The 25,734-nt window shown below is 46.2% G+C and overlaps 1 protein-coding gene across 3 annotated transcripts in view; it reads right to left on the bottom strand.

Moving 5' to 3' along the window:
• MBNL3 (muscleblind like splicing regulator 3) overlaps nt 1-25,734 on the bottom strand; it is a 109,399-nt gene that overhangs the window by 51,542 nt on the left and 32,123 nt on the right. For all 3 annotated transcript variants that reach the window (XM_063141592.1, XM_063141590.1, XM_063141591.1), the window contains exon 2: nt 18,641-19,867. In XM_063141592.1, coding sequence (XP_062997662.1) covers nt 18,641-18,814 — 174 coding nt within the window. In that variant the 5' untranslated portion in view covers nt 18,815-19,867. The remainder of the gene's footprint in view (nt 1-18,640; nt 19,868-25,734) is intronic.

Below are 25,734 nucleotides of genomic sequence, written 5' to 3' on the forward strand. Positions count from 1 at the left end.
GCTGCTCACAAAACACACTAAGCCACCCTGGGTTAGCATGTTGTCTGAACGCAGGGCATTTTCCACAGAGTGGCTTGTTAGTCACCTTGAGAACCCATGGCTTGTTGCTGGGATGTTCAGAGTGGTTAACAAGCTCCCCTGCAATGCTTAACAAGCAACCCCCGTGGAAAACGTTCAGGCAACACGATAACCCACCCTGCAGAAAACGCACTGCGTTCAGACAAAACGGTAATCCAAGGTTCAACAACAACCCAAACTGGGTGGGTTTGCGTGTTGTGTGACTCTAGCAGTGTACGAAGATAAATGCCCCTTCAGGGAAAGTATAATCCACATCAGTGTTCCCCAGCCTGAGGACCTCCAGAAGTTTTGGACTACAACTCCCAGAATTCTAGACAATTTGGCTGTTGCTGATGGGAAGTGAAGTCCACAGCATCTAGAGGGCACCAAATTGGGGAAGGCAGATCTATGCCAACCTAGAGAGTGTGCTCACCATGATAACTGGGACTAAGTGTAGTTGCGCATGGATTCTGGAATTCCTTCCCTCCAAACCTTTTAGAGTTTATGGGAGTAAGAACGACATGCCCTCAGTGGAGCTCAATTCCTGTGTTTCTGGGCATCCCTCCAGATCATAAGCTCAGAGCAGTGACTCATACAGGAATGCAACAAGTGGGCTCCTCTGAGAGGCAGGAGATTCTGCTGGGCTTCTACATCAGGAGTTAACAGGATGCCACTCACAGCTGCTGTACAGATGCGGCAGACTAGCGTGGTCCCCATGGAGACTGCAGATAAACAAGAGCAGAGACTCATCCAGAGAAGTAACAGGCATTTTATTCTGTGTGGGTGGGCTAAAAAGAGGCTTTTTGGGGGGGTTAATTTATTTCTCATGGCACAGCAGCAGTTCATGACTGAGGCCACTGCATTCCAGGGCACAGTTTGGGAATTACCAGGTGATGCTTCAACAAGCTCTTTCCACTTAATGTCTGCAGTTCCACTGTCTTGGAAAACCTGCCTCTTCCTCCAAATTTGTGCTATTTCTCAGCCAGCCTGTTTTTCAGCAGGCATTGCCGGCCTCTTTCACGGAGTGACCTTATTAGTACCGATCATGTTTCTAATAATATCTGACATTGTAAGAGGGCCATCTGCTGCAGCATTTCACTTTTTTCAAAAACAGCCCCCCTCCCCCCTAAAGTATATTGTTTGATGATTTCCACCCTCATCGAATAACAGGGAGAAAAATACTGTTTGGGGGCAAATCACAAGCTGCTAATGAACCTGTAAAAAGGAAACAAAGGCTCCCAAATTCAAATGAACTCCCAAATCAGCTACAAATAAATCCATGTCAAGACTCTGACCAAAAGCAGAGGAAAAAACAAAGATAATTAAAGCTAAAAGAGCTGAAGATTTGTGTTTTGTTAAATATTTCAAATCTGATGAACGTTGACATTTTACAAGCCATTCTTAAATTTTTAGGCCGTTGGCAGGAATTACCAGGAATCATCTTTTCCCATACAAAATCTCAAGACTAATCAAGCATTTTTAGTAAATCACCAAATTTTTTTTTTTATAATTTACCAGGTGGGAATTTTCCAAGTCTTACTACAATATTGTCTAATATTTACTGTTACATCTCAAGAGTAATCAGACCCCCTTCATGGTCCATTTTCACGCCAATTCCCTAATTTACTGCTAAACTAGGGTGACCCTATGAAAAGGAGGACAGGGCTCCTGTATCTTTAACAGTTGCATTGAAGAGGGAATTTCAGCAGGTGTCATTTGTATATATGGAGAACCTGGAGAAATTTCCTCTTCATCACAACAGTTAAAGCTGCAGGTGCCCTGCCCTCTTTTAAATCTGGCCACTCTAGTACAGCTCCTGCACCTTTAACTGTGGTGATGAAGAGGGAATTTCACCAGGTTCTCCATATACACAAATGACACCTCCAGAAACTCCCTTTTCTATGCAACTGTTAAAGATACAGGAGCCCTGTCCTCCTTTTCATAGGGTCACCCTAGCTAAGCCTGACCATTTTAATGTGAAGAGAACAAAGTTGTTGCTGTGGTGTAAATATAAGAGGAACGCTGAATGTACTCTTGCGCAATATTAAAAGTCTCCAAATTTTGTTTTGAAGAAAAAAGTAGATTCTGTGAACCGCAGAAGTTCTGCAAACTGAGCAAGTTTTGACATTTTATTTGCTTAGGGCATAATTCTTTGCATGTTTAGACAGAAAAAAGTACTACAACTCCCAGCATTCTCCATCCCCCAATGTAAGAAAATGGTTTGCAGAGAATGAACTAACCAGAATAGCAGTTCACAATACACTCAGACTTAAGAACTGGGTAACATTGCTCTAGGATGTTAAATCAGCCTTTCTCAACTGGTTGCTCTGAAGATGTATTGGGACTATAACTTCCATCTTCCCCAGCCAGCACGGCCATTGGAGGACTCTTAGATTGGGGAAGGATGGCGGAGGAGTCCATGAAAAACTGTTTAAAGCATCCCTTACAAACAAGGCTGCGTTTTGTCAATGGAAGCTATCAGATCAATAGGAATGTAGGCAAACGAATCCCAGCAGTCCGTCAGTGGAACTGTTGCGGAATGTTATTTTTGAAGTGTGCCATTATGTCTGTAAACTGGGCCTTCCACGGAGAGCTTCCACCAGGATTCATGCCTGGAGGGGAACTTCACACAGGCGAGAAAAAAAAGCAAGTTGCTGCTGAATGATTTATGCCACTTTGATTTTAAGGGGGAGGAGAAAAAGAAAGAAAATGAAGAATGAACCTTAGCTAGGGCGGGATATGAGATGAAAGGTAAGATTTGGCAGCGTTTTTTGTATTGAAATGCAAAAAAAAAAAAAAAAAAGAGGAGGAAAGGGGAAAATTTGGCACCAGTAAAGTCCCCGGCAGGGACTGGCTGAACTCTCCAAATGGCAGTGAGAGGTGTGGAGAAAGCAAGCAAATCTCAGTTTGATACTGGCTCAACTGCTCTGCTCCTAGAGAGGTGGAGGAGGCATTATTTATTTGACTATTTATTTTTCCATTACATTTTTATACTGCCCAATAGGCGGAATTCTCTGGGCGGTTCACCACAATTAAAACTGTAAAATACCAGATATTTTACACACCAAAATGCAGGCAAGAAAACTTGCACTATTATGGCAGGGCTGTCGGTGTGCCCCACAATTCACATCGTTTGTAACACAGACACCACTCAATAAATGCAATTCTAAAGCAACAAAACCCTCCAATTTTGTGCGGAAAATAATTGATGGTAATCAATACACATCTGTAGAAATACACTGCTTTCCATGACTTTGTACGATTTGCATTCTTTATAATAGATGGACATTTTTTTTTTTTTTATTGGAAACCCCACTTCTAAACGGGGCAGACAAACATTTCAGTTAAATTCCTAGCAGATGACAACACGGAGATCCAGGAAGTCTCAAAAGTCCTCACCAATGAAATATTAATAGCGGATAAAAGCCCTCCCTTCCCAGAAGAATGAAGTTGCCATAGACCAAGGGATGACGTCAGAGCAAGCAAGCCAATGGCAGCCAGAGGGGGGCCTGGCACACTGTAACATCAAAGCAAATTTTGCCACAAGAGAGAGGCAGGAAGGTCAGAGTTCAAGGCTGTACGAATGCAGAGAAGTTTTAATGATCTACACCCTCTTTCGTTGTTAAACTAATTGGCTGCAGTTGGGGGAGGCTAGGCAGGGTATAAAAGTAGGACAGACTGCAAGGGAGCCACGCTCTAGGTGGCACAAGGAGCCACCTCTGCTGGCAAAGCGTCTCAGCCTGAGTGACAAACTGGCAAGAGGAACAGCTAAGTAGATGAGCAAGTTAAGCACCTGGGTGAGTTTAGAAACAGGGCGAGGCGACCAAGGCAGTCAACCCTCCCGTTCTTTTGATCTTACAACTTCCTAACCCCTATATATATTATAAAAACAAGTTGCGCAGGTAGAAAGCCAGTAGGGATGTGGGATCTATGCAGTGCACTGCACAGAGTGTCACATGTATGACTACTTGCCCACTGGACCGAATGTTGCGGGCAAGTAGTGCAATGGGACCACGTTCAGTGCGATGGGACCACGTTTAGTGCGATGGGACCACGTTCAGTGCAGTGGAAACACGTTCAGTGCGATGGGACCACGTTCAGTGCGATGGGACCACGTTCAGTGCAGTGGGACCACGTTCAGTGCAATGGGACCACGTTCAGTGCAGTGGGACCACGTTCAGTGCAATGGGACCACGTTCATTCCCTTGAGGCTAAAGTAGATGAGCGAGGCAGAGAGGTTTGTGGATGAGGCCTTCAGGGGTATGATAGCAACATTCCACTCCCAGAGCGACAGCTCCTTTGAGCATGAGGGTCTCCGGAAAAAGAGGGGAGAGAAATGATGAGACGGGAGCCCGTGTGGTGTAGTGGCTAAAATGTCAGACTGGAAGTTGGGAGCTCTGGGTTCTAGTCCCCACTCGGCCATGGAAACCCACTGGGTGACTTTGGGCCAGTCACAGACTCTCAGCCCAACCCACCTCACAGGGTTGTTGTTGTGAGGATAAAAATGGAGAGGAGGATTATGTACACCACCTTGGGTTCCTTGGAGGAAGACAGGCGGGATGTAAATGCAAAAATAAATAAAAATAAATGACATGGAAGCGACCCATTTCTTGGGGGATCATCTAGCGCTGAGGAGGGTTACAAATAGAAGGCGATAACATACGGAATAGGGATGTCCATTGTTTGAAAATCTTTTCTCGTTAATAGAAAGCTGAGCAAACTGCAGCTGCCATTGATCAGAAAACAACGGAAAATCTGATTCGATGCAGATTACACCATCTGGAAGCTCATCTGGAAGTACCCATGTCCTCTCCTTCGTGGAGGGATATCCCAGGCCACCGACCGTTCCATCCGAGGGCATGTGGAAGAGACAGTCCTGTGATGCCATAGTCCCAACTTCCAAAACTAAGGAAGGATGTAGGGCACGCAAGGAAAGACCAATGGGAACAGGAGGCTGCCACAGTAGCTCTGATGCAGAAGCAAACCAATGGCAGCAATGTTGTCTATCACTGGGACCGGCGCTGACCCAGGCGGACGACAGAGGCCAGCCTGTACCATTGGGCAAGAAACCAAACCTTCCGTAAGCATGAATGGAATGACACTGGAACTCACTACAAGATGTAGTGATGGCCACCAATTTGGATGGCTTTAAAAGGGGGTTGGATAAATTCCTGGAGGCGAAGGCTATCCATGGCTACTAGCCCTGATGGTTATGTGCTATCTCCAGTATTCGAGGCAGTAAGCCTGTGTGCACCAGTTGCTGGGGAACATGGGTGGGAGGGTGCTATTGCACCATGTCCTGCCTTGTTGGTCCCTGGCCGATGGCTGGTTGGCCACTGTGTGAACACAGCACTGCACTAGATGGACCCTTGGTCTGTATTTTAAAGTACTGAATCCGATTCAATTCAAATATGTGTATCTTACAAGGGAAACGGGTCCAGCACTTTTAAGTGCTGCCAAATCACAGTGAGAAGTATCTTCCCAGGGGCTGGGTAATGGAAGAACTGGTATTTCAGTTCACTGGAAGTTATACAACTTAGAGAAGGAAAACCCAGATTTGTGTAATGTTTGGGGACACGTTATGGCTCAGCGGAAAAGCATATTCTTTGCATCTAGCTGTGAGTCCTGCAAGATTTGTTCTCTGCTTTCCTGGCGCATTTCCACCTGACCTGGCAGGACAAGCCCCTGACTGATTCCAGCTACAAAGGCTGTTCTTGCTACTGAAGATGCCTAGAGACCAACAGAGTCTCAGGTCTGTTGCTAAGGTGCAAGAGTTAGGCCGTGGATAAGACGTATCCTTTCCGCTGCTATTTGGAAAATGTTTGTCTACTGTTAGGCGCTAGCAGGAATCATCTGTGGACTATTTACCATAGTTTATATTTATTTATACCTGTAGGACTTCTTGAATCTTGCTGACTTGTAGTTGTTAGTCATCTTAAAATGTAATGTTGTATTCTGATGCTGTGAGCTGCTTTGAGCATGGTGGAAAAGCGCCATATTCACAATGTGATGAGGGTAATGACGACGACCCAGGTTCGTTCCCTGGCAAGATCAGGTAGTAGGGAGATGGTAAAGATCTATGCTTGAGAGCTGGGTGAATAGCTGCCTGCTAGAGAAGGGATGGGGCAGAAGGTAGATCTCCAGATGCTTTGGACTTCAACTCCCATGAGCCCCAGACAGCATGGCCAATGATCAGGAATGCTGGGAGTTGAAGTCCCAGAATTTGGAGACCTACTTTCTGCCCATCCCTGAATATATGGTACTGGGCTACATGGACCACTGGTGACACTCAACAGAAGACAGCTTCACTTATTCATAACAAATCCAACAGTTCTCTGAAATGGAGGGGTCAGAGGTAGAGCACATGGTTTATATACAGAAAGTCCCAGGTTCAATCCCTGTCATTTCCAGGTATGGCTGAGAAAGACCTATCTCTGAGTCCCTGGACAGCCTATCCTTCCTCAACTTGGTTCCCTCAGATGTTTTGGGCTTTAACACCCATCCGTCCAAACCAGCATGGTTGGGTTGAAAACATCTGGAGGCTACCAGGCTGGTATAACCAATACTGAGTTAGATAGAGTAATGGCCTGGTTGATTCCTGTTATTAAAGATCTATACTGATAACTTCTTTCCAGTGCTGGTGTTGCTCTTTAAAGTCCTGAATGGTCAGGGACCGGTGTATTTGAAGGATGAGCTGGTTCCATCTAAGCTTGCCCAGGTGCTAACATCTTTTGTGGTGGAGGCCTTGCAATAGGTGTCCTGAAGGGCATGCTTTGCATGCAGAAGGCTCCAGGTTTGAACAGGGGTCTGGAAGCAAAGCCCTACGAAGAGAGACTGAAAGAACTGGGCATGTTTAGCCTGGAGAAGAGAAGATTGAGGGGAGACAGGACAGCACTCATCAAATACTTGAAAGGTTGTCACACAGAGGAGGGCCTGGATCTCTTCTCGATCCTCCCAGAGTGCAGGTCACGGAATAACGGGCTCAAGTTAAAGGAAGCCAGATTCCAGCTGGACATCAGGAAAAACTTCCTGACTGTTAGAGCAGTACGACAATGGAACCAGTTACCTAGGGAGGTTGTGGGCTCTTCCACACTAGAGGCCTTCAAGAGGCAGCCGAACAACCATCTGTCAGGGATGCTTTAGGGTGGATTCCTGCATTGAGCAGGGGGTTGGACTCGATGGCCTTGTAGGCCCCTTCCAACTCTACTATTCTATGATTCCTGCATTGAGCAGGGGGTTGGACTCGATGGCCTTGTAGGCCCCTTCCAACTCTACTATTCTATGATTCCTGCATTGAGCAGGGGGTTGGACTCGATGGCCTTGTAGGCCCCTTCCAACTCTACTATTCTATGATTCTATTCTATGATTCTATGATTTAATCCCCAGCATCTTCAATTCAAAGGAATTAGGTAACAGGGGATGGGGGGAGCCTTACCTTCCTGAGAGACTCTGGAGAGCTGCTGCTACTTAGGATGGAGAATATTGGGGTAGATGGACCAACAGTCTGACCTGGTATACAGCAGCTTCCAGCCGTTCTGCTACACAGCCTTCCTTCTCCACAAAATTATGCATGGTATGGAGAATGGGAATAGAGAGACATTTCTCTCCCTCTCTCATAATATTAGAACCCAATTTGGTCCTCGTGTGAAGCTGATTGGCGGGAGATTTAGGACAGATAAAAGGAAGGACTTCTTCAAACAGAGTTAAACTATGAGATTTGCTACCACAAGATGTAGTGATGGCCACCAATTTGGATGGCTTTAAAAGGGTATGTGTGGATAATTTCCTGGAGGGGAACGCTATCAAGGGCTACTAGACCTGATGGCTATGTGCAACCTCCAGTATCAAAGACAGTATGTACACTAGTTGCTGGGGCGCATGGATGGTTAGGTGCTGTTGCAGTTGGTTGGCCCCTGTGTGAACAGAGTGCTGGACTAGATGGATCCTCGGTCTGATCCAGCAGGGCTCTACTCATGTTCTTATGTATGACACTGTTTCTCAACCTCCAGGTCTGTATCAAGCACCCAGAACCAGTTTTCTCTTTGACAAAGAAATCCAAAGACACATTTTGAAAGAGTGCACGAAACATTCAGTGTAAGCAGTTTTAAATTAAACCTGTCCTTCTGCGAAAGCTGCATTAACTGCCACATCCTGCTATGACTAAGAAAACACGTTTGCTTATAGTAATTACTCAGGAAGCTAAATGGCTGGATAAAATTCGCTGCTGGGTCAAATGACCATACAAGATAGAACAACCAAAAACTCACGTTTTTGGTGAGCCACTTTTTTGCTGCTAGCTTCCATTGTGCACATGACAGCCAACGTTTTTCTCAGATCGTTTGCCAAAAGCTAGTGCTTTCTGAGCATTCCAAATTGGTGCGTCGGATAACAATCTGGGTTTGTGTGGCAAGCACATCAGATTACCAACTTCTTTCACACACAATGTGATCTGGCTGAAAAGTCAAGAAAGCCTTCAATCAGCTTTCCCCAAGCTGGTGGCCCTCCAGCTGCATTCAGCTGCAAATCCCGGCATTCCTAATCAGAAGGCCCATGAGAGCTAGGAATTCTGGGAGTTGCAGTCCAAAACATCTGGAAGGCAACAGGTTAGGGCTGGCTGGCTTAATCGAACAAACCTCGTCTCTCAATTTGCTTTGCAAACTTTGCAAACTTTGAGTGGTTCCTCAAAAAGACCACTAATCGTGGACAAGGTTCCCTTAAAGACAGCTTGCTCTGTACTAGTAATCTTCTGGTGTAATGCACAACTGCAGAAAAGTGTTAGATTTGTTCTAGATTTTGCACAGATAAAGCTGCGTTGTGTCGAGTCAGATCGGTAATTTTACTAACCCAATAGTGTCTACTCTAGCGTTCCAACTTGACACTAGGTATGGGGGAAGAATTTGTTCAGTTCTCATTTTAATGCGAATTAACTTAAATTCACACTTCCAAAGCACTACACAAACTGAAACTCGGCGATGCTTCAAAATTCGCAAGTTTCCGAATTTCACGGTGGAGTTCTCCAATAAAAAATATATGCATATCACAAAAAATAATGTTCAAATATGCACTATATTAGGAAAGCGGCTTGCAAAAATGTGTGCGTTGGGCGAAAACACACTTATGAATATTCATGCAAATGTAAACAAAAATTCTCAAAGTTCTGGACAAACCGAATTTAAGACTGGAAAAACAAGAAACCAAAATGGACAGACTTGTCCATCTCTACCTGGGAGCCTCCAGATGCAATGGGCTACAACTCCTATCATTCCAAGACAGGTTGAACAATCTGGGACTGTTTAAGCTTAGAAAAAAGGCGAGTCAGGGGAGACATGATGGAGGTGTACAAAATTCGGCACAGTGCTAAGAACGTGGATAGGGAGACATTTCTCTCCCTCTCTCATAATAGTAGAAGCTGGGGTCCTGCCATGATGATGTTTGATGGGAGATTCAGGGGAGCTAAAAGGAAAGACTTCTTCACACAGCGCAGAGTTAAAGTATGGAATTCTTTTTGACAAGATGTAATGATGGCCACCAGTTTAGATAGCTTTCGGAAGCTGCAGCTCGTGCAAAATGCAGCGGCCAGATTGATTTCGGGAACCAGAAGGTTCGACCATATAACACTTGCTCTGGTCCGCTTGCACTGGCTGCCTGTATGTTTCCGAGCCCAATTCAAGGTGCTGGTTTTGACCTATAAAGCCTTACACGGCTTGGGACCACAATACCTGATGGAACGCCTGCAGGCCCAATCCTACAGGGCACACACTGGCTAACAGATCCCACCTCGGCCATTTGGGAAAACGCTCGAGGCTCAGTCAGTGTGCAATGTGACCGAGGCCAGAGCAGCTGAGATTGACAATGAATTTCACTGACTTCAGTGACCCCAGTGGGTGTTCAGAGAGCATGGCAGCAACTGCCCACTACAGACTCAAAGATTGTTTTCCCTTTCCATGGTGCTCACACGCATCCTGGCTCTGCATGGTACCGGGAATCCCACGGAAGCCACGGAGTTGCAAAAGAGTGCAACGTGCATGCTACGTGCGAAGCATGAGAGGCCATGTGGAACAGCCGAGAGCTCCTGAAATATTAATGCGGCTTCAAGCTCGGCGCTATGGTAATTTTCCCTTCTGAGTTTGCAAGTTTGTCCCCAGAACACCCACCCCTTCCAGCAGCGAGAGCCTGATGCAGATGTGCAGAGAAGAAAGGCTGGAAAGGAGAGACACTCACAGGGTTTAAATAAACGCTGCCTAACAGATCCACAGGCAAACAGGTGTCTCACCAAGAAGGTCGAAGATGCTTTCCAACGGGGTAGGCAGAGGTCTTGGGATGACAAGTCCCATGCCTCCTGACCATTCCCCGTGCTGGATGGGGCTGATGAGAGTTGTAGTCCACAACATCTGGAAAGCATGGGGTTGTCTACCCTGTCCTTAGACTCTGCTAGTCCTCCAACCTCTTTTAGAAGTGTGGCACTCACTCAAAAGGCTTTGTGCAGCTGATCCGTCTTTTTTTCCTTAACAGATTTTTTTTCTCTGGTAAGGAAAAAGATAGAAAAAGTGGCTGGAGGGCTACAAACTGAAGCCATCATCATGTGGGCCGCCTGTAAAATTCTGTGAATGAGGCAACGCAATAAAAGCCCGGGTTGGAAGCACCTGTTGTCCTGAACTGTACAGCACTCTGCTTCATCGGAAGACCCCGAGTTCTAGTATGATGAGAGAGGCCGAAAAAGTTCTCCTTCTCCACACTATGAATAATTTTATTTATTCATTATGTTTATATCTCGCCTTTCTTCCTACTTAAGGAACTCAAAGTGACGTACACAATCCTCCTCCTCACAACAACGACCCTGTGAGGTAGGTTGGGCTGCGAGTTTGTGACTGGCCCAAAGTCACCCAGTGGGTTTCCATGGCCGAGTGGGGACTAGAACCCAGAACTCCTGACTCCCAGTCCATCACTCTAACCACTACACCACACTGGTGGTGTGGTGTACACCACTACATGCTCCACCCCCATTCACCCTTTTCCCTAAGCTAAATAAACAATAATTCTAAATAATCCAAACTTCTTGTTACGTATAACCCAGGACATTGCTGCAAGACAGATGAGATCCTGTTGGTGCTTTAAATCTGTCATTCCCTCTCGCGGTATTGTTATCTTTCTGTCTTTTTAACGATGCTTGTAAGCTACTGCACATACCATTTGTTCGGGGATTTGAATGGGACAGCTGCATTGAAATACTTTAAATATTTTAAGCACTCGATTGTTTTTCAAAGAGAGTCTGCTTCTGGTGATGGTGTGGACGCGGTGAGAAAGGCGGCCTGCATTCTTTTAAAATTAAATCCCATAGGTTGCTCCTGCTCAACTAAGTGGTATTTCTCTCCAATTCGCCCGTGTGCACTTTTAAGGATTACTGTCAGTTCAGTCACCTTAATTACATAGATCTGCCAGGATGTAACACGATCTGAAAGATGACGGCAGATTGCGAAGTCATAACCGCCACTGGTTTTCCCCTTTGACGCAGGGATCTATAGGCAACTTTCTATAAGGATGGAAGGAAGAGCGATGTTTGAGCTCACAAGGAAAATGCACACTTTTCCAACCATGCACCCCAAATGCGCGCTTTCCCCCAATAGGCTAAAGGGGCGGTTGGGGACATCTCCCCAAGTGTGCTAAAGTGTGAAAATGCAAGGGACAAGTGCACACTTTCAAACAAGAACGCAAGTCTGAGAAAGTGCAAACATTTCCTGGGAATTACATTCCTGCTCATGTTCAGAGTTGCGAATGGGACAACTTCACATGAGTTCTGAACGGGAACAAAATTCTCCCTGAATTTCTCCTTTCCCCATTAGCCAGAAAGCTTGACTGGGAAAAGGAAGCGGAAGATGATTAGTGCTTCGGTCACTGCATTCCATGATCCTTGTTTTTCCTAGAGGTTTGAAGGCCAGAACACAAACGTGCCCAAATTTGGGGGGGGGGGGGGCAAGAAAAGAAAAGTGATGCCCCTTTGGAGGTAAATTGCATCAGTCCTGCTTAGCAAGTCGAGTTGATTTGTTTCCAAGTCAGAAATCCACATAAGGAAACCAACATGTTCAGAGATAAAAACAGAGTTCAGTCGCTATGTTGGACGGCCACCAAATACGGGACTCAAACTGAATTGCTGCACAAAATATTTAGGCACTGAACAAATGTCATAAAAAGCAATGTAAACATATTAATCTTCTTATCCAAAATATTTGTGCTGGTGCTGCTGGCCGCAGCTCAAAACATTCAAGGACACAGCCGAACAAAGGGGGAAGCACACACACATTCTTTTTAAACAACCACAGTTTGACTCAACATAGTTTGAGCATCTGGGAATTAGCTATTGAATCCACATTAACAAGAGCAACGCTACAGGCTTTTCCGGTTCCTGCACTTCAGGAATAAAGCATAGCATAAACAGGACCATGAAGAAAGCATTGGTAAGACTATTTCAGAAGGGAAAAATGCCTGAGTGAAGTGGAGCACATCAGGTATCATATCATAGAATCATAGAATAGTAGAGTTGGAAAGGGCCTCAAAGGCCATCGAGTCCAACCCCCTGCTCAATGCAGAAATCCACCTTAAAGCCTCCCTGACAGATGGCTGTCTAGCTGCCTCTTGAATCCCTCTAGCGTGGGAGAGCCCACAACTTCCCTAGGTCATTGCTTCCATCGTCATACTGCTCTAACAGTCAGGAAGTTTTTCCTGATGTCCAGCCGGAATCTGGCTTCCTGTAACTTGAGCCCATTATTCCGTGTCCTGCACTCTGGGATGATTGAGAAGAGATCCTGGCTCTCCTCTGTGTGACAACCTTTCAAGTCCTTGAAGAGTGCTATCCTGTCTCCCCTCAATCTTCTCTTCTCCAAGCTAAACATGCCCAGTTCTTTCAATCTCTCCTCACAGGGCTTTGTTTCCAGACCCCTGATCATCCTCGTTGCCCTCCTCTGAACACGCGCCAGCTTCTCTGCATCCTTCTTGAAGTGAGGACACAATTGGACACAATATTCAAGATGAGGCCTAACCAGTGCCGAATAGAGGGGAACCGTACCTCTTCTTCCCTAGAGACGTGCTGAGCTTTAAGATCAACCTTGGAGGATTTCCTCTCTGTGCCGTCTTAGACCATTATAACCACGAAAGGCGGGGCCTTCTCAGCTGTGGCACCGCTACTCTTTCTCTAGAGATCCGTCAGGCTCTCCCTCCAATTTCTTTTAGGCAGGGGTTTCAAAATGTTGCATTGCTTTGCTTTAATAAATACTTTTGGACGGGTTTCGCCCCCTCTTTGGATATTTTGTATGTTTCAAAACTACCCCAGGGACAAAAGATGAGAATTTAAATAAGAATTTGAACTGAACACATGTGACCTGCAATGAAATGTTGCAGCGTGGAGGGCTCCTGCTCAGACAAATCCTCTTCCAGCATACCATTTCACCTCCTCCTTGTCTCCCCCGCCCCGCTGCCCCCATGCATACAGGACACTCAGCATTCTGTTATTGAAACATTTCTTTCTTTTTTACAACTCAGAAGAGTTTTAAGCTTCTGCAAACCTTAGGTTTCCCTGAAGCATGCTGATGCTTCCCTAAAGATTGGCACTGGGATATTGAGTTCGCTATTAGTATATGGGATTGAATCTCCCAGCTAATTGTGTCAATTTGGTTTATTATCATCACCATCATCATCATCTATTTATTTAGATTGCACCCTCAACACACTTGGCAACTCAGAAAGAACGATGAGAGGCAGAATTCCTGACAAGCCTTTAATGTTGGTTTCATCTGAGTATTGTAGAGGTGGGCAAACTGAGGTCCAAGGGCTAAATGTAGACTTTGATAGGAACATCGTTCTCCAAGTACGAATGTCCAAGAGTAGGATGTAAGTTATAAATTATATTATAAGCATTATTCCTCTTCCCTACCCATTCTTTTTCCTTGTATGCCATGACTATTTAGATTGTAAACCAGCGTTAAGCTCTGACTGCCAGAAACAAAGCCTTAAGAGAGACATTTCAAACTTTTAGAATGGGGGAAAAACTCCACAAAAGCTGGGAACCAAAGGACCACTAGGTAGGGGAAAGGGGTGGAGCCAGAGGAAAGGGGCGTGGCCATCTGGTGCACCCTCTGGGCTGGATTTGACTCCAGGGGGGCAGGATTTGAACATTTAAAATCAAACAAATAATGTACTTATTTATCATTTACATTAATGAGACGCCTATAGAACAAGCTATCAAAATGTCGTACAATGAAAAAGTTCCATATGGTCTATGAGTTTATACTTTTATTTTGTACTTTCTGGTCAACCAGAGACTGGCCATAGAAATCCTCAATGTCCGTTCATTATCATAGAATCATAGAATAGCAGAGTTGGAAGGGGCCTACAAGGCCATCGAGTCCAACCCCCTGCTCAATGCAGGAATCCACCCTAAAGCATCCCCGACAGATGCCTCTTGAAGGCCTCTAGTGTGGGAGAGCCCACAACCTCCCTAGGTAACTGGTTCCATTGTCGTACTGCTCTAACAGTCAGGAAGTTTTTCCTGCTGTCCAGCTGAAATCTGGCTTCCTGTAACTTGAGCCCGTTATTCCATGTCCTGCATTCTAGGAGGATCGAGAAGAGATCCTGGCCCTCCTCTGTGTGACAACCTTTTAAGTATTTGAAGAGTGCTATCATGTCTCCCCTCAATCTTCCCTTCTCCAGGCTAAACATGCCCAGTTCTTTCAGTCTTTCTTCATTATGATTCTTCCCTTGCATTTTTAGCTGGCAGGAATGTGAGTAAAGTTTTTTTTTTTTAAAAAAAAAGGTTCAAAGGTTCTCTTCCTGAAAAGCAACGAAGCTGCACTAACTTCCGGAAAAACCAGCCAGGCTTGAAGGACAGCTGGTAAATCGGCTCAGCCCTTTCAGTCCTGTCTCAGCTGCCCAGCAGGTATCCCCGGTATCCAGTTTGTAACACACACCTTCTAACTTCCCCCTAACAGTGCACAGAGGTGCACTATACCCTAACCAAACTCCAACGGGCAAGCTCTCCGGCCTATTAAATTCTCGAAAGCGTTCCCTTGGTTTCGGCCACTAACTCCCAGCAACAAGACCATATCAGAGACCTGTCCTTAAACCTCAGCCAAGGTGCCCCTTTGGCCTCAAAAAACAAACTGGTCTCAGTGTTAATCTTTTTAGTGTAAGGGGCCACCCGTACCTAGGCCTTGCTTACTTGCGCTGGTATCTCAGAGGATACAACCTCCACCCCACCCCGTTCAACTCAACACCTCTTCTTTGGAAGCCCAAGACACTTACAGGACTGGTCAGCGCCTACCTCAATGCTGGAAGTTTAGCATTTCTCTTAATACCGCCACTGCACCCCTCAATACATAATAACGTCCCTTAAAGTGGGATTCCTCAGGTAGGAAGCTGTTCTTCTAGGCATGGCAACTACTCTGGAGCTCCTTGAAGGTGAAGGCCTTGATACAACCTTGATCCCTCCCATTGTCAAAACCTCTTCCTTCACAGCCCCAAGCTGCTGCGTCTGGGAGTCAACATCTCCCCATCCTATCTGACCTGGAAGGAACATCAGAAGCTGCCTTATTCGGAGTCAGATCTAGCTCAGTCCATCTAGTTCGGTATTATCAGCACTGACTGGAAGCAGCGGCTCTCCAGGGTTTTAGGCAGAGGTTTTTTCCTGCCCTACCTAGAGATGCTGAAAATTGGACCTGGGAGAAGTTTTACCTGTCCTACCTGTCGATGCCGGGATCAAACCTGCAGCCTTCTGCATGCAAAGCAGGTACTCCACTACTGAGCTATGGTCCTTGGCCTACCATAGGAGTGGGGGGATACTGCCACCGCATCATACTCCAATGTGGTGCCTGGCAGATGTTTGGGACCACAATTCCCAGGATTCCTCACCAATGGCCATGGTGGCTAAGGCAAGTGGGAGTTGAAGTCCAAGAGATCTGGAGGGCACCATGTCTGGGGAGGCTGGTATAGTGATCAGAGGGGCTCACGGTGTCGGACTTGGACCGGTGAGGCCGAGGTTCCAATCCTCTCTCAGCCATGAGGCTCCTTTTGGGTGATTTTGGACTGGTCACTTCCTGACCTACCTGACGGGGTCGCTGTGAGGATAAAATGGAGGGAGGACATTACCGCAGCTCGGAGCTCTTTGGGAAATAAAAAATACCGGATTAAGCAACTCACGACCCTTTCCCTGTATTCAGTTCTGCAACGAAAGGCTGCCATTTCAAGAACAGCCAGCGCTATCACGAGATCAGAAAAGCAGTCAGTAACCAGTCAGTTGTGATTGGTTGGTAGGTAGCCAAAAAAGGCTGGGCCAAAGGCCAAAAGGGGAGGCATTGCCATCTTTCAAAATGGAAGGAAAAAAAGGAGAAAACCAGCTAACAATCAATGGTTGAGGAACCTGGAGGGATGGACTGAACTTAAGAAGAGCCCTGCTGGATCTGACCAAGGGTCCATCTAGTCCAGCACACTGTTCACAGTGGCCAACCAGCTGCCCACAGAAAATCCACAAGCAGGGCAGGAGTGAAACAGTACTCTCCTCCCCATGTTCCCCAGCAGGCACATTGCCCCTGACACTGGAACTGGGGGCACTATAGAGCCATCAGGACTAGTAGCCACTGAAAGCCTTCTCCTCCAGGAATTTGTCTAACCCCCTTTTAAAGCCATCCAGATCGGTGGCCATCACCACATGTTGTGGTAGTGAATTCTATAGTTTGACTATGCGCTGTGTGAAGAAGTCCTTCCTCTTCTCTGTCCAGAATCACCCACCAATCAGCTTCATGGAATGACCCCAGGTTCTAGTATTATGAGAGAGAGAGAAAAATGTCTCTCTCTCCACATTCTACACAACATGCACAATTTTATACACCTCCATCATGTCTCCCCTGACTCACTTTTTCCCCATGCGACACAACCCCATATTGTTGTAACCTGCCCCCATAGGGGAGATGCTCCAGTCTCTTGATTATTTTAGCTGCCCTTTGGTATAATGAGGCAGCTTTCTGGGTAACATGGGGCCCATAACTCTCTCGCAGCCTAACCCAGATCACGGTGTTGAGGATCCGATGGTATAAACATGACCTCCTTGGGTGAAGTTTCATATGTAGGGATTTATTAAAAACTTTGTATCTCCACATTTGATCCCCAAATGGGACACACCCACCCTCTCCCTCCAAAGTAGCTAACAATCAAGTAATAATAAAAATAAAATATAATAATACAAATTGACAACAACAGTCTCACAGCGGCAGAGAATAAAAGGCCCGGACCAAACTCAAATCAGACAAAAAGGATGGTTGGAATAACACAATTTTAAGCTGTCTACAAAAGGCAAGGAGAGTGTTCCGTAAATTAAATTCCCTTCTCTAGAAGAGTGAGATTCAACACTCTTTCCTCTCTCTAAGGATCCGTTCCTATAAGCCACTGAAGTTATTCCAACACAATAAGCTTTATTATGCTGCTGCTGGCCTTCCCACAGAATTCATATGGCAAGGCAATGCTGGTTGGGACAGAGGAAATGGTAGCAGCCGGTGTGAGCTGGCGGGAAAATGTGGTCATGTGACCTGCTCTTGCATTGTTCGAACGAGAAGGCGAGAAACCAATGACGAGAGCGTTCAAAGAGGCCAGCACAGTCTAAAGGAAGCCAAAAAGCAAGTTGCCAAGTTAAATCCATTTTTCTGCTGTTGCTATAGCAAGTTTATCTCAGGCCTTAGCTAGACCTAAGGTTTATCATGGGATCGTCCCGGGGTTGTCCCTGCCTGCTCCTGGGATATCCTGTGTGTCATTTACATGAACAGGGATGACCCCGGGAGAATCCCGGGATAAACTTTAGGTCTAGATAAGACCTAAGACAACATTCTTGCTTTTCTAGAACATGGATCTGGATGAAAAATATGGAGGAGCCACCGTCGGTCATCTCAACCCGGTTTGAGTGGCTAGTCCGATGGTAGACCAAAGATGAACCACAAGCCACAAAACGCCCAGTGCAAAACTCTTATGTGCCAATGAAGGCCCCAGGGAACCTTAAACAGGCCAAAGTCTCTCTACCAGCCTCAGTCTTTCTCATCTGGGTATATTAAAACTGACCCATCATACAGGGGTGGTGAAAAGCTCAGCAAGATAATACACGTGGAGCACTTTTCAGCACCGTGGTAGTGCCACACACGATGATTAGATTCTGTACAAGCACTTGCACACAGATCCCCTATTCCTCCCTCTTAAGCCATGGCGTTCCCCACATTTCAATTTATGGTGCTAACGTAGCCCATTGCTCTAGCCCCAATATTGGGCTACTGCGACCCACAGCAACTCAGCAGGTCCTGAGATGGAGGTCTTTGTAAGCCTGTCCAAGATTGTATAACTGGAGCTGTTGAGGATTGAGCTGAAGGCAGGGTGGGGAGACTTTGGGCCTACAAAATACATGGTAAATCAGCCCCCTCCTCAAAGCTATTGGGGAGTCAGGTGTGTGCCAGCACAGGGAGTTGATTTTCTTCCCAGGTTTGATACTTTAACCAATGACTGGTAGAAAACACCTCAATGCAGCAAGACCCAGGAAGAAAGGTGTTAAGGCAATCCTTACCTTGAGAGAGTCAAAGCAGGCGATAACGCGTCCGTTTTCCACGTGGCAACTCCGTGACGGGTGAGCAAACTTGCACTCTGTGTCGGAGCGAGAGCAAGTACCTCTCTGAAATTCTCGACATACTTCTAACGTCAGCCATTTTGTATCACGAACCAAAGAAACGTTCATAGCCATATTAAAAACTACCCACAAGAAAAAAAGGAAAAGGAAAAAAAAAGGAAGGGGAAAAAAAACGTGGGGGGGGGGGGGAGAAATGAAACCACACGTAACACCACCCTTCTTCCGGAGAATAGTACTGATGATATTTTAAGAGGGAAAAAAGTTTAAAAAGGGAATTCCAAGTTAAAAAAAAAAAGAAGTGAAGAGATAACTAACTTGTTGCTTTGGTAAAATTTCTATTCGTCAGCACTTAGGTTTCCATAGAACTCAAATTGTGTTTGTCGAAAACAAGGATTAAACGTAAAGCCAATCATAAAATAGAAATCTCATCAGAATGAACTCAAAAATCAAATTAGAGGCCAGCTCCTAAAAAGTGCAATTGTTGAAGTTAAAATAGAAATGTTATATATTTTTTATATATATATATATATAATATTTTGTGCCACTGCCAAAATTATTTAAAAATAACTGGCAGACTTTCCCCCCCCCCTTCCCGAATGATTCTGTGCTCTCCAGTTACTGCTTTCAATTATTCTCACACACAAAAATTCCCCCGAAAACAAAACAAAAAAACCCAGACAAGGCTGCAGGTTGAGCGGAATGGTTTCGTTTCTTGGCTGGGGCAAAACTCTTTTGACAAGTTCCTACACTTCCTTCTTGCTCCTAAACACCCCCCCGACAAAGTTGCAAGTATTCAAACCAACGGAAGAAATGGTATGATTTCCTTTTTTCTTTTGTTTGATTTTGATTTTGATTTTGTTTTTCTAAAAGAAGAGTTGAGTTTGCTACATAGTCAGGAGGAGGGAGGGGAAAAAATGGCTGAGCAAATTGAGTTGTAAAAGGGGAAGGGAAAAAAAATGAAAGATGGGTGAGTTGCCGTCAGGATATGAACTGCAAGCAACGCCAAACTTTTTTTTTTTTAAAAAAAAGACAGAGCAAAAAAAAAAGAGAGAAGGGAATATATATACGTATATATATTGTTTTAAAAAAGCGAGCGAGGCAAAGCCTTAGACAGAAATCCAAGCAGCGGTGATGACGCCAGCTTCAAGGAAGGCACTTTTCAGCAACCTGCAGGAAAGAAGAAATAGTATCAGCTAAGCCAAGGCAGAATTCCCACCCTGTGGCTTCCCATTCTTGCTCAGAGAAGCGACTGGAAATTCATTTTTAACAGGAAATCTCTAGATACTGACAGTGCGGCGTACTGAAGTCAGCCATTGTAGGTGGTGGTGGGTGGGTTTTTTTTCAAATAATAATTAAAAAAAAAGCGAGGGAGAGAGCGAGAACAGGGCATTTCCCACATACAGCTGTGCGTGGTAGCAAGGGAGCACCCAATCACATTTACCGTTGCAGCAGAAAGTCTGGGCAGGCATCCAATAAAAAAGATTGTTTCATATTCATCGACTTCTGGCAGGCGTTCTCTCTCTCTCTCTCTCTCGTTCGCTCTCTCCCACCCCCACCCCACCCCGCTCTTTTTCTTTTCTGTGCCCACCGCACGGAATATGCCTCCGCCTGGCGTCACGTCAGACAAGCCCCCGGTGCGTCCGCGAACTGCCTCCGGGTTCCCAACAAGGGCCCAAGCCAGCCCGGGTTCCGTTTCGTGCATGCCGCCACGGTCAGGAGAGGATGTGGCACGCAACGCTGCCGTCTGCCACCACTCCCTCGGTGCCACGAGAAAACTCTCACTGGCAAAGCTGGCATCCAAGAAGCAACGGCCGGGCGCTTCCTCTCCCCTCCCTCTCCCCCGTTCTCCCCCAGTGTAGGCGCACACGCGCAATCCCAATTCCCGCACCCCTCCTGCAACCCAGAGCGGCTGGTGGTGGCAGCGTGCCACGACCAGCACGCCGCTTGACAGAAATCTGGGTGGGGAAGCCGCAGCTCCAGGGCCCTTGGCAGACAAAGGAGGCCTCGACTGCCCATCTGTTCCTTTTCTCTCAACCATAAATCCTCAGGGAAGGAAGGGGACGTGTACACATACGTCTGGCGGAGGGGAGATCTCTTTCCCCCTCTCTAGCAAACGTTGACGGCCGGAAGCCTAGATAGCGGCGTACAAAGACCCGAAGCAGAGGGAGTCGCCACGGCCGCTACTGCCGGTCCGGCACTCCGTCTCACCCCATTAACCACTCTGCGCCCGTCATGTATTATGTTTAACCCCCTGCTCACTAGCAGACGCTTCGCTGCAAGGGTCTGTCGCAAAGGGAGAAAAAACCCTCGGATGGTTTTGCCTTCCTGGCGAAACCCAAAGCAAAAGCCGCAGAGAAATTTGAGCCTACACTGAAACAGAGGAGGGCGGGCAGGTCTTTTCTTGAATTAGCGCCTTGCCAACGACGGCATTTTGCTGCAGTTCTGTTAGAAAACGTACGTTCTAGTTCCAATGATTTTGCTGTATTTTAATAAAAAACAGAGTATATGCAGAGAGTTCCAGGTTCAATCCCCAATATCAGAAGAGCCCTGATGCTGGATCAGACCAGGCTTCATCTAGTCCAACACTCTGTTCACACAGTGGCTGACCAGCTGTCGACAATCCACAAGCAGGACATGAGTGAAATACCACCCTCCCACCCATGTTCCCCAGCAACTGGTGCATATAGGCTTTCTGTGAACCACCCAGAGAGCTTTGGCTACTGGGCAGTATAAAAATGCAATCAATCAATAAATAAAATAAATAATAGGCTGACTGCCTCTGATACTGGAGGTGGCACACAGCCATCAGGGCTAGTAGCCCCGGATAGCCTTCTCCTCCAGGAATTTATCCATCCCCCTTTTAAAACCATCCAAATTGGTGGCCATCACCACATTCAGGTAGGGCAGGAAAAACATCTGCCTGAAACCCTGGAGAACCATTGCTGCCAGTCAGTGTTGACAAAACTGGGCTAGATGGAACAGGGTCTGACTCAGTATGGCAGCTCCCCATGTTCTATTCTAGCCCTCTACATGTTTTGAACTTCAACTGCCCAAGCCAGCATGGCCAATGGACAAGAGTACTGGGAGTTGTAGTCCAAAACATCTGGAGGGCAGCAGATTGGGGGAGGCCAAAGTGCGATACCACTGTCTCCAATTGTTATCCCTAACTGCCGAATTTAGGACTTCTGAAGAGACCTGCTAAATCCAGCTTCCTGCTTCCCACAGAAGCCAACCAAATGAGCAGAAATCCACAAGATGGGAATTGACTCTTACTGCTATTCTGAACCCAGCAGCAACAATATCAATTCACCAGACAACAGAAAACCAACAACACAATTGAAAACGTTCCAAAAATAAGAGAGAGATTTAAAAGAGCCAATTGAAATGAGCCACTAAATGCCTTTGCCAGCATGTAGAAGGTCGTCAATGGGGAAGTGAAACAGGCCTCCTTCGGGAGTTTCAGAATCTAGGTGCAGCCACCAAAAAGGCTCTCTCGTTCATCCAAACTAGGCATATCTCAAGAGTTTGCTGGAACATCTAGAATGGCCTTCAAAGGGGATTGGAGTAGGCTGTACAGGAGGAGGAGGCCCTTATCTCTTGGCCCTAAACTATTCAAGGCTTTGGATTGGACCCAGAAACAAATTGGAAACCAGTCCAGCCATTTCCTTTCTGTATGTAACACCTGGTAACGACTGGGCTGCTCTGGACCAATTGTAATTGTAAAATATGCTTCAAAGGCAAGCCTATTCTAAAATTTATTTATTTATTTATTACATTTTTATACCGCCCAATAGCCGAAGCTCTCTGGGCGGTTCACAAAAATTAAAACCATAATAAAACAACCAACAGGTTAAAAACACAAATACAAAATACAGTATAAAAAGCACCACCAGGATCAAACCATGCAGCAAAAATTGATATAAGATTAAAATATAGAGTTAGAACAGTAAAATTTAAATGTAAGTTAAAATTAAGTGTTAAAATAGTGAGAGAATAAAAAGGTCTTCAGCTGGCGACGAAAGGAGTACAGTGTAAGCGCCAGGCGGACCTCTCTGGGGAGCTCATTCCACAGCCGGGGTGCCACAGCGGAGAAAGCCCTCCTCTTAAAAGGCTGACGTTCGTCACAGGTGACCTAACCTGAGTGAATTCATTAATGCATTCGTCCACATGAGCTCAGAATGGAGTTCTTTATTACGAAATCTCGTTCCGCATATACGAGCTCGGGGATCGAACATAGAATCATAGAATAGCAGAGTTGGAAGGGGCCTACAAGGCCATTGAGTCCAACCCCCTGCTCAATGCAGGAATCCATCCTAAAGCATCCCTGACAGATGGTTGTCGAGCTGCCTCTTGAAGGCCTCTAGGGTGGGAGAGGCCACAACCTCCCTAGGCAACTGATTCCATTGTCGTACTGCTCTAACAGTCAGGAAGTTTTTCCTGATGTCCAGCTGGAATCTGGCTTCCTTTAACTTGAGCCCGTTATTCCGTGTCCTGCACTCTGGGAGGATCGTGAAGAGATCCTGGCCCTCCTCTGTGTGACAACCTTTTAAGTATTTGAAGAGTCTTTATTACGACCCCAGGGATTGAACGTGGGAAAGCATGTTTAGCATGGAAAGCAGAGGCTCTACCACTGAGCCACACTTTATCTGATCCTTCTTCTTAAGTACTAATGTTGCATCCCCCCCAACCCAAAAATGGAACTTTCTCCCCTTGCACAATGCAAGGGGAACAGAGACAACAGCTTTACTGCTTCAGGTTACGCACTTGGAAAGAAGGGACGTGAGATGTTTCACAGTGTAGTGATTGGGTTTAAGTGAGATTTGAAGGTGGGGGAGGGAGGCTTCTCCTTGCCAAACCCTCCTTTCACAAAATGTCTGGCAATCCTTTGAAGGGGAAAAAAAAATCCCCGTTTGAATTTGGAGCTCCTGGGCCAACCAACACCAATCAGCGCGCGAGGAGGAGAAGGCGTGGAATCAACATCTCAACTGGCAGCTAGGAACAAAGTGGGTGCAGCGCTACAGACAAGCCATTACAAGCAGTTGCATGGGTGGAGGACAAGGTGGAATTTTCTTCGGAACTGCGCCGAACCAACCGAAAGAAGAATCTGGTGGCTTTTATTGAGGGCAGAAGCTCACTCCCCAAACCTGGAAGTGCCAATGGGAATAAATAAATACATCCTGTCAATCAGCCTGAACTTGCCAACAGCACAGGGAGATATATTCATTTAAAGCAGTGGTGTGCAACGGCTGGGGCCAGGGAGATCACATGGCTCCCACCGGGGGGCCGCACTCAGGCCCCCTGTAGCAAAAGAGGTGCAACTGTACTTCAAAGCACAATCCCGCTCTTGGGACCAATCCCGCTTCCATTACAACCTGTCATTTATTTATTTTTTGCTGCCGCTGCTGCAAATTCATCAGCGAAAGGGGGCAGTGAGGTCCGCCAAAACGGTCAGGGGAGGCACATGTGGCCACATCTGGTTTAAAAGCTTCCCGCACTGCATTTTATACATAAACCTGCGGTTTAAAACATGGTGCCCACGGGCACCAACGTGTCTGCAGACCCAACTCTCTGCCCTCACCTGATTTTTAGTTTGTTTAAAGCTTTTTAATTATTATTCTTTTAACAGGGAGACTGCTGTGTTGCAAAACAATGTGCTGCACCCCAGCACCATTTGGGCACAAAAGTGTGGCTTTTGTGTTTTGATTTTGTCCTCCGGTTCTTGGACAAGTCTCACCAGCTTGGCCTTCTGGAAAGTGAGTGTTTTGCATTACTGCCCACGTCCACCATTCTATGAATGGGCAGCCCCTCCCCTAAACATGGCAGCCATTTTGTGAGAGCGCCTACAGCAGCCTCAACATTCCAAATGTGCCAATCGACCCAAAAAGATTGGGGACCTCTGCAATAACCAAATACTCTCCGGCGGCTACAATTGCCTTAGATTCAAGCACATATCTTGCCCTTGGCCTGCATGACTCAGGTGTGTGTTCGTGTCCAGCATCCATCCTCATTTAATACCCAAAAGCAACTGCAGTGAGAAACTGGAAGCATGCAACTTTTTAAATAGGTCAGCTTGCGTCTCCTGCTGCCAAGTATGTTAAAGGCACATGCTTCATGTTCTATGGAAGCTAAACCGGCAATAGTTGCTTGTTGTCTGAACACTTCTCTTGAAACTGAAATTGTTGGGAACATGCAATTCCCCTATTGCAAGACTGTCATTGGTTTCCGATTTGTTTTCAGGCCCAATTCAATGCGCTGCTTCTGATCTTTAAATCCACGCATGGCTTTGGGCCAAGATAACTTTTCCCATATGAATCTGGCCATATATTAATATCTTCCATAGAGGGCCTCTGTCACCCCCCCACTAACACCTGATGTGTGTGTGTGTGTGTGTTGGAATGAGCAAGGAGGCCTTTCATGTGGATATAACAAAACTCTAAAACTCCCTGCCTGGGAAGCTGAGCTCCCGCTCCCTCTCTGACAGCGAAACACCAATCTGTGAAGATCTTTCATTTCAAACCTGCATTTACACAGCCTAGCCATTCCTTTTAGCTGCCCCGGCATTTCAGTCTTGGATTTATTTATTGAAATGCATATCTTGCCTTTCCACAAAAAATGCCGCTCAAGGCGGCTGATAATACAAATACCAAAAGCTGTAATTAAAACTTATAAACACACCCGCTGAAAGAGGCTTGCGTTACTGCCATTTATGATTGCTTTGCTATCCTGCTTAGCAAGCTCAGGCGTCAAACGCGGATCCTTTCGTAGACAAAGGCCTTAGCTAGACCTACCTGATAGTCCGCAACGGAGGAGGGAAGATCTCGCGTTGCGATTAACGCAAGATCCCTCCTCCGTTTACACGTGAGGTGCGACGACCTTAGGAGAGGTGTCACAGCCGCCATTTTTTATTTTTAAAGATACAAGAGCGCACGAACGGTCATGCGCAAAGGTAGGTCCTTTTAAAAAAAAAATTTAATTTACCCGCTCCCCCCATCCTACCCCCAATGGGCGCAGTGCTCCTGAGGAGCGCTGTGCCC

Source organism: Elgaria multicarinata, chromosome 15, assembly GCF_023053635.1.
Source record: "Elgaria multicarinata webbii isolate HBS135686 ecotype San Diego chromosome 15, rElgMul1.1.pri, whole genome shotgun sequence".
Lineage (NCBI taxonomy): Eukaryota > Metazoa > Chordata > Lepidosauria > Squamata > Anguidae > Elgaria > Elgaria multicarinata.